A 9,220-nucleotide genomic window follows, 5' to 3' on the forward strand; every position below is an offset into this window, starting at 1 on the left:
TGGGAACAAGATATGAAAATGATAATGTACAATGAATCCACATCCTGCAAGGAAGGTTATACACAATGAAAATACAATGCAATTACCGTCACCATCTGTTATTAACTCCATTCCATACATTGGCTGCAAATTGTGGTGAAAGGTTATCCCCAAACTGATAATTCCTCCACTACATCCAATACAGGCATATGAAATTTACTCCCCAAGTGTTATCCTCCCTCTAGGAGAGTATAAATCAAGCCAATCAGAGCATCAGCCCCAAGAGATACCTAAGGGCTTTTGATAGATATTCAGTCTGGCAAGGTGAAACATACTGTTGTGTCAAATTGACCAAAGTTACACAGTTTTGGCACTTTTTTTTACCTCAAAACTTGAGTACATAGCCTTCATCGAAGTAGGCCCAGCATAATAAATGAATTCAGAAATAATGAATACATACATATAAGATTTATGACCCACCTACAACAGCATAAAAAATAGCACAAATAATAACAAAGAGTCATTTTGCAAAATAAATGTTACCTAAACAATTAAAGTTCAGGAATAATTGGTCCAACTTTGTGAATAAATCAAGACCTTCAGATTCAGCAGGCAACTTGCTGCAGCAACTCTGGCTGTCTAATTGATGCCATAAACCTTACACCCCTTCTGTAAAATAGTTTCAACTGCTTCAATCGCTTTTTCGATGGTCTGTACAGGAGCACATTTGCCAAATGACAACCTTTGCACATTGTGCTGGAACATGTTCAACAATAATCAATGAACGGAAAGAACAGGTTCACTCAGAAATAGAAATAGGAGTGACAATTTTGTGAAAGCAAACAGTCTTACCTGAGCACCTTGCTGCACACGCACATCAGCTCCTTTGCTATCAATAGATATAAAGGCTACCTCATCTACAGCTGAACGGATTGAAAGCAAATTTCTAAGCCTTTCAGAAAAAGCATCATTCAGGTCCTGTATAGAACATCCATAAAGCAAACTGCATGAGGCTTTGTAACAAAGCAACCATGATAGTTGCATGAACAGCAGACAAGTTGTGCATGGCCTAATCAACAACCTTTAGTATTTTCTCTGAACCTCGTTTTGCAATAGTATCAGGATTCGCAGATTCGAAAGCTTTGACATCGACCCAAGCCACTGTTCCAAAACCCCCTATAAAGTATATGTCACTGGAAAAGCAGAAGTTGGTGGTCAATGTTAAAGCTGTCAAACCTTTCCAAGAGCGAGACGGTGGATACTAGAATGAAACATTGACCTGTTATATGCACCTGATAACATCCATTCTGAAGTAGTCAAAGGTGCGCCATTGCTGAGATGATGCTTGTTGGTGCTTAGCCATGAAATGATGGTGTGCCCATTCCTAATGTGTTGCACAAAGCGTGAGGATCATGGATGCCTCGCTGAATATGACATAACGTGTTGAATTAAGTCACTCACCTGCTTTTTTGCACTCAGAGGGTAAACATCACCAAACAATGTCACCCTAGCATTAGCAAGTCCACTCCAGCCTGGGTTCTGCAGTTTATATACACGTGCACACACGATGCCCAAGTTAACAAATGCATGAAATGTAAGGCAAACTGCACGGCACACAGATGCTGCATCCTCACCTGAACTAGCACTGAACAGCGAGGGTTCTCCAATAGGTTCCTGGTGTGTATTGCTAAAGGGGATAGTGAAAATATAGGGTCTGCCAAACAAATGGCAGATCACACAATAACTCTGTTCAGTGGGTAAGCGTTATTTCCACAGATTGACATAATCACTTCTTCCGTACTTGAAAAGTGAATAGCTTTGAAGGAGCAACACCTTACGTCCACAGGAATCTGGTGCAAAGTCCACATAAGAACCAAATGGATATCCTCTCCGTCGATGGTGCATGCGAGACATCATGGTGGACAGATGCACAAATCGAGCCTGCAGTCCCCCACGTGTCTCAATAGGATTCCCTGTAAGGTTTTAGGAAAGAGAAGTCATGAAATTACCTGCTCCATGAGGTTTCGAACGGCTACAGATGGATCAGGAAGGGAATGAGCTAGGGTAGCGTTCTGAACTCCGCCAGATATTGGTGTCCGGAAAAGGCCAGTACGATTACTACTTGCAGAGAGATCCAAATTGTAGGCTTCAGGTGAGACATTCTGAAACATGCAACACTGAAATTAATCTCTCTCTCTCTCTCTCTCTCTCTCTCTCTCTCTCTCTCTCTCTCTCTCTCTCTCTCTCTCTCTCTCTCTCTCTCTCTCTCTATCAATCTGACTGCTTGCAGAGAAATCCAAAATTTAAGCTTCACAGAACACTGAAATCTCTCTCTCTCTCTCTCTCTCTCTCTCTCTCACATCCAGACTCAAAATCTAAACGTCTGATTGGATTTCATGTAGAAAAAATGAATTTATCAAAGGCTGAACTTCATTGTTCGTATTTTGTTTCCAAGGAACTGAAAACCAGTACACACAGACACACACACACACACACACTCTCTCTCTCTCTCTCTCTCTCTCTCGTTTTCCAAGAAACAGAAAACCAGTCACGTCTATCTCTCACCTGAGCCGAGGTCTCGCAAACAGCGGGGAGCCGAGAGACTGATCCATCATCTTTGGTACATTGAATGGAAGTAGAAGCAGAAGCAGAGAGGGGCCGATGATGAAAATGAGCAGCAGACAGCCCGTCGTTTTGGCAGAGGAAGAGGGGGGCGCACGGCCACGAGCTTACAAGCATTGTCATAACAGCACGCCGGCATGCTCTCTCTCTCTCTCTCTCTCTCTCTCTCTCTGTGTGCCTCAATCAATCAATGGTAATCATCAGACTCCGCCTATGGGATATGCCTTAGTTTGACGAATCTTCCCCATGCGCAAAAAATTAAAAGATGTGGAAATTGAAATTTATCATTATTGAAAATAGGCTTTGTGAGGATCCACGCCTCGATTTTTTTTTGGGTAATGCGCTTTCATCTTTACTAGCTTAAATTTGCAAGTTTGCTTCGATAATTTACAAAGCAAGGAGAAGTCTCCCTAACCTATGTGACACAAGGGGAACAAGCCTAAAGCAAGGAAAAGACTACCGAACCCATTTAACATAACATAAGGGTAAGAAATTTCCAAGTTTACTTCGGTGATCTTCAAAGCAAGGAGAAGTCTCCCGAGCCTATGTGACACTAGGGGAGCAACCCCAAAGCAAGGGAAAGACTATCGAACCCATATAACATAACATAAGGGTAAGAAATTTTCAAGTTTACTTCGGTAATCTTCAAAGCAAGGAGAAGTCCCCCGAGCCTATGTGACACTAGGGGAGCAACCCCAAAGCAAGGGAAAGACTACCAAACCCATGTAACATAAGGATAAGAAACCATTGATCACGAGGGCCTCTCTCTCTCTCTCTCTCTCTCTCTCTCTCTCTCTCATGCCAAAATGTAGCATTCTTCCTAACTCCAACACACTAACCATTACGTGACTCCACCTGATCAGAGCAAATCTCTCTCTCTCTCTCTCTCTCTCTCTCTCTCTCTCTCTCTCTCTCTCTCTCTCTCTCTCTCTCTCTCTCTCTCTCTCTCTCTCTCTCTCTCTCTCTCTCTCTCTCTCTCTCTCTGTTTGCAATATCGCTCCCCCCTCTCTTCCACCTGCAAGGATATTGAGCTACACCAACAGGTTCATGCAGACGCGTAGGCTGGTGGAGGATAATTAATATAATAATTAATATTAGTGCACTAATGTAAATAAATTAATAATAATTATATCAACATTTCAAAATTAATCAAATACAATGATATAGTTAAGATCTTTGGCTATTTATAGTGTATTCAATACTATCGACTATTATTAGTGTAATATCAATAACAATATAGGTTGTAGCCAAGCATGCCATCGGAAGAGTTATTCATAAACTCCAAATTTCGATATATAAAGTGTTTTCTTAGTCTTTGGACGACCACAATAACAAAATAAGTTGCCTATGTGTCGAGTACATTTGTCTAGCAACAGTCTTGCCACATGAAGCAAGGCTTAGAGCATGAAGCACACTCTATTTTCCTAAGGTTGCACTTTTTAGCAAATTTCCTAAAATACGCACCTTAATAAGAGTTTGTACATAGAATCCAAATCTTGCCAATCCATTTCTTCCATTAAACTTTTTGACTTATAATAGTTGAGACAAGAGTGTTCGTGATCCCCAAGGCATATGCATATATTAATTTAAGAGAAAAGGACTAGAAATGGTCTGTCTTCCTAACGTCATGCTTTTCTACAAGTTTTTTCACCTCCCAAATTAAAGCCCTATTTCTTTAGCACATAGTAACAAAATGGCTATGGACTCTCTCTCTCTCTCTCATGGTAAAGTAGGGTGGGTGGTGGATAAGTTACATTGGGTGGTGGTAGGAGATGTTAGCGACAGCGTGCTATGCTAGGTGGTAGGAGATATTAGTGGCATGTGTTGGCATCACAGTCCTACAAAAGGGGGGGGAGAGAGAGAGAGAGAGAGAGAGAGGAGGAGGAAGATGAAGATGAAGAAGAAGTATATCTCAATATAGTTTATGGGTTGTCAAATTTATGTCATGTTATAGGCTCAATGTGTGTGGATAATATGCATGCCATGATTGGCTCAATGTGAGTAGAAATCACCATTAAATGTGTTTATCTTTGAGAAACGGTCTTAAGGGTTCTCTAAAGATATAGTTTAGGCTTGATTCTATGATAGTGATATTCCACTCCCTACATATTAGTGAGTGCCACATCCCCACGTATTTCATTTTTATGCATTCAACATTATATTAGTCTAAGTTGCCAAAGCTTTCAAAGTTTGGATTATATTTCTTATGTCAATCTCCCACCACAAACCCTCTTGTCATATGAAATGTGCCTTTGAACATTGACTCCAAGCACCGAGAGAATCAAGGCATGAGTGCCTACTATTATATTAAACAAAAGAAATATAGCATCCTCTGAATGCAACTAGGGCTAAGCCTTAACAAATAACTTCTTAACAAAAAGTTTGAAAAGCCAATCTTTCTTCTTGATGATGCTTAGAGCGGCTATCATCTCTTGTTTGAGAAGAGGGGACACTTAGGACGAATATGTATCTATCAACATTTCTAAATGCTGCCCTAGTTCTTTCATCCCAAAGGAACTTGATTACAATCCCACTTCCCAAATGAACTAACTTCAATGTGCTTTCATTGAGTCGAGAGACTGGTCTCCAAAGAAGGTAGTCGTCATTTCGAAGTTGTCCCTCAAATTGGCTTGATGCATCCAACTTCTGAATGCTTTCCACAAGGACAAGACCTTCATGTAATCCTAGAGTAGATGTTTCTCTGTTTCCTTTGCTCTACCATAGAGGGAGCTATGGTAGAGCAAAGGGGTGAGATTGATCTCCTTTTGCACCATCTGGCACATACTAGCAGCCTCTTTAGTATGAGGTGCCATCATAGGAAGTTAATCCTATAAGAGGGAGTACCCCTCTAGAGTCTCCAAGACCTCTTCCATGCTGCTAGCCCAGACTATGGAAATTTCTTCTTCCATTGGGTCTGCGGGTTCAAGGGTATTGCCAAGGAAGGTGCCTTAAAGTCTCCACTTTTGACACTTCCACAACTATTTCCCTGAGGGGGCTGCCAAATCTTTGAGAGGGCAGTTTCATCAACTATGATAGAGGAGGTTAGCTAATCCTACTTCCTCTATTGGAGAACAATCTCAACCCATCTAGCCCCCTTTCCACTTAGCCCAAACTTAATGCTTATTTCCTAGGTAACAAGCCATCTTTGTGGGCTAGGGTACCAACTGATCTATTTGTATTTTTAGGCCTTTGCTATAGAGAGTTTTAGCAAGTTTCCCATTCGCAGTAGCTAGGGCAGTACTATGCTCAAAGGCATATGGAGATAGCCATATGTTGTGATCTAGTGATTCCAGCCCTTGTGCCCCTGGGCCTCCAATCACCATCCTTAAGAAACTTGTGCCATATGTTGGAAATTGCCTGGGTGACATCAGATTGTAGTATGTTGATGCGGACCTGCATATTCGCTAGAATGTCAATCTAGTTGGCCTTACTCCAAGTAGAGCCATAGACTTTGGAGGGGATGATCCACTTGTGGATTATGATCATCTATGGTTGGTCACCATTCATTCTTTTCATAAACTTTCTAATGAGTGCTTGGGACTTATAGGCCAAATCCTCTAGGTGCACCTCCCCTTCTTATGGTGGTAAGAATAGATGAAGCCACTGCAACTTTGGACCATGCTATGGGGTTGAATGGTAGAAGCGATCTGAGATACACTATAGTCGACAAGGCTAGTATGTTCTTCATCACAATGGTTACTTTCCACTAGGGAGATTGGGGCCTCCATCTATTTCTTAATCCTCGTTTGGAACTTGTCAAAGAAGCGATTAAATCTTTGCTTCAAAGATATTCCAACACTGATAGGAGCTCCCACGTATTTGACAAGCTGCCTCGGCTTGATCATTAGGAAACCTAACTCAACAACAAAATTGTTAGGGTCTTTCCATGATAAGACAAACAATTCAAACTTAGTGTGGTTGGCTTTAGAGATAGATAAATCTAAGAACTCAGCATAGATTTTAACCAAGTTAGAAACCGATTCATTTTCAGCTTTTATGATGGAGGCATTATTGTTAGAAAGAATTGCATCGTTGTTTAGGAGCCATCCAGAAGGGATAGACCTTTGATAGCACCAACTTGAAGGGCTAGGTCAAATTTCCTAAGGACGAGATTAGTGATGAGGGAAAAGATCATGGGGTTAGTGGGCACCCTTGCTCGATTGACCTCCTCAAAGCAAAGGGTGATGAGAATTGCCCATTGATGTTGACCTTAGCTAATGCATCTTGAAAAAGAGAGGTAACTCGATTGATGAATACATGCCTAAACTTTAGTGCTGATAGTACACCCATGATGAAGGCCCAATTGACTCTGTCATAAGCTTTATCATAGTCCATTTTAATGAGGATAAACTCTGACTAGTTGCTGAGAGTCAAGTCCATTGAGAGGATCAAATTCAGCATTACATCTTGTATTGGTCTTCCTCCAACAAATCCAAACTATTTTGCATGGATGACTCTTGCAAACAGATTCTTGATTTGGAATGCAAGGGCATTAGTTAGAATCTTATAGGCAAGGTTTAACATAGTGAGTGGGCACCAGTTATCTGGTTTGAGGTGGTCATGTGACTTGGGAACAAGCTTGATCCCTCTCTCCTGCTAGCTTGTTCCCAAGTCACATGACCACCTCAAACTTGATGATAGCTGCTTGGCATTTCAACCACATGATTAGTGGGTCTATCTTCAATGCCTCTCTCCTGCTAGCTACTAGTCTCCTACAAAGGGTCTTAACCATCTTGATGATAGCTGCTTGGCATTTCAACCACATGATTAGTGGGTCTCTTGCATTCTCCCATACTCTAAAGAGTTTGTCAACAAAGCACTTGTCATCAAGGAAGGAGACGTTTAATCTGAAGGGGTGGGGACTCTATGACTCCCATTGAGGAGGATTAGTCTAAATGAAATTAGAATTGGCACATGGTTAAATATGGTAATACTGTGCAAAGCTCGATAGGTCATTCTACCTCCAATCCACCAAGCACCTTGGGATGCATATAATCTGTCAAGGCATGTGCCTCTCCATGTAGATCCCACATAGTGGTTGTGCCAAGTGAAATTGAGTTTGGGTCCATCAAATGCAATTGTAGCCATGTCTTGTAGCTCACAAGCTCCCTCAAATAGCTATCATCTCTCCTTTTCTTCTTTGAGCATTGATCCCGATCCATGTAAGCGGTCCTGTAGTTTGGATCTCATGTTCCAATCTCCTTTGATCATTGTATTGCAACCTTGAATCCACTACTGCTAGAGCTCTGGTTGAGGAGCAATTAGAAGCATACTTGGAGCATACCATGAGTTCCTCATTTGCTATCATCACATTGGTGTTGATGCAGCTACCTCCTCATTTGCTATCATCAACTTGGTGTTGATGTAGCTACCATCACCAGCTTAAGATTTAGATCATTTTGTGATTAAAAGAAGGGTACCTCCTCTTCCCCTTGCCACTATGTCAAAGAGCATGGTGTATGTTGAGACCTTAAAGGCCTTGCATGCTACTTCTTCAAGCTTGATCTCCTACAGAGCAACCATTTGGGGTTTGAGTTCTTGATTAAACCATACATAACCTATTTTTTTAATCTCCAATGAAAACCTTAGCACATTCCAAGATCAAGACTTGAGTTTAGGTGAGAGGGGGGGTCCCCTCATCACATTTGAGGCACTTCAGCCAAGAGCTCATGACTTTGGATTGGCACGTAGTAGTTTTGGTCCATCAAGGTGTTCCTCACTTTCTTCTTAAGAGAGGGGTTCTTCTTATTTTTCCTAATCATGCCCTTGCAGTAGTTGACTAACTTTAGATCATAGTTTTCCTTATTAGCTTGCTTGTTTGCCATCAATCTAGGGTCCTTCTTGCTTTGCACTCCTTTAGATGAGTAATGGCACTCCTAGATGACTCCTTCCTGCTCAGTTTCTAGTGTTCCTTCTAGGCCACTTCACAAGGAATTATCCCTCTAAGATCCGTGCCTCAACTTCCTCTAGAGCTATTTACCTTTTGAAAAAACATTGTAGTGTAAAGGGGCCAATGGTGGAAAGTGGAATAGTTAACTATTCACACACTATTGGCCCCTCTAGACCAAAAAGTTGGACACCCTAACCTTATAGGCAAGCATGCCACATCTACCTCTTATTAGGAAAAAAGAGACAAGTGGAGTTGACTTTGATTTCTTCTTCTTAAAACAATTTAAAGAAGGTTAGTGTAATTTTTCGGGGGGCATTAAAATAAACTCCCTTGCACGTATCAAGGATGGGCAAAAGATGATTAGAACTCCTACATGGATGTTCTAGCTCAATGTTGCTCTAGTTTGTGAATAGTACAAAGGGAGCACTATCCTTGCATGCTCCCTCTGTACTGAGCATCATGACCTTGCCATCAATCTTCTAACTACAAATGCAAATGGTTGCACTCATTCTGAACCCATGCACCATAAGGATAGATATAGATTGATACTAAATTCTAGGTGGCTTCTAGTTATGCAGCTTACCTAGTGTCTCAACAAACCATATTTGCACCATTTGACTAAAGGAGAAATGGTTTTCCTTGTGATAGTGAAAGAGGACAACAATGTTTTGACAAAAAATAACTTAAATACTTACATGCAAGTTGGAAAGATAAGGAGGATCATTTGTA

The 9,220-nt window shown here is 41.2% G+C and overlaps 1 protein-coding gene across 2 annotated transcripts; it reads right to left on the bottom strand.

Annotated features, from left to right (window-relative positions):
* Nucleotides 1–486: 486 nt before the first annotated feature.
* LOC148026692 (non-canonical heme oxygenase HOZ, chloroplastic-like) lies at nucleotides 487–2,839 on the bottom strand. 2 transcript variants are annotated; one of them, XM_087691163.1, is made up of 9 exons: nucleotides 2,545–2,839; nucleotides 1,989–2,141; nucleotides 1,818–1,920; nucleotides 1,614–1,693; nucleotides 1,441–1,518; nucleotides 1,272–1,363; nucleotides 1,061–1,172; nucleotides 832–957; nucleotides 487–690 (listed from the first exon to the last, which is right to left on the bottom strand). In XM_087691163.1, exons 1-9 carry the CDS (start codon nucleotides 2,722–2,724, stop codon nucleotides 619–621), a joined length of 996 nt encoding a protein of 331 aa, XP_087547289.1. In that variant the 5' UTR covers nucleotides 2,725–2,839; the 3' UTR covers nucleotides 487–618. The 2 variants fall into 2 exon arrangements, with proteins under 2 accessions (XP_087547289.1, XP_087547288.1); XM_087691162.1 differs by having other exon boundaries at nucleotides 487–735; nucleotides 2,545–2,836.
* Between the last annotated feature and the right edge of the window lie 6,381 nt (nucleotides 2,840–9,220).

Source organism: Lygodium microphyllum, chromosome 13 (genome assembly GCF_053477565.2).
Source record: "Lygodium microphyllum isolate KBCC chromosome 13, Lygodium_microphyllum_v1.1.10, whole genome shotgun sequence".
NCBI classification, from domain to species: Eukaryota; Viridiplantae; Streptophyta; class Polypodiopsida; order Schizaeales; family Lygodiaceae; genus Lygodium; species Lygodium microphyllum.

What these genes read in the sequence shown, in the direction of transcription:
- LOC148026692 (XM_087691162.1), bottom strand. Translation starts at nt 2,724, where the DNA reads ATGACAATGCTTGTAAGCTCGTGGCCGTGCGCCCCCCTCTTCCTCTGC. An exon ending in TTCGAAACCTCATGGAGCAG is followed by an intron (nt 1,921 to 1,988) that starts GTAATTTCATGA and finishes GGGGGACTGCAG; the next exon opens with GCTCGATTTGTGCATCTGTC. An exon ending in GCTGTTCAGTGCTAGTTCAG is followed by an intron (nt 1,519 to 1,613) that starts GTGAGGATGCAG and finishes TATAAACTGCAG; the next exon opens with AACCCAGGCTGGAGTGGACT.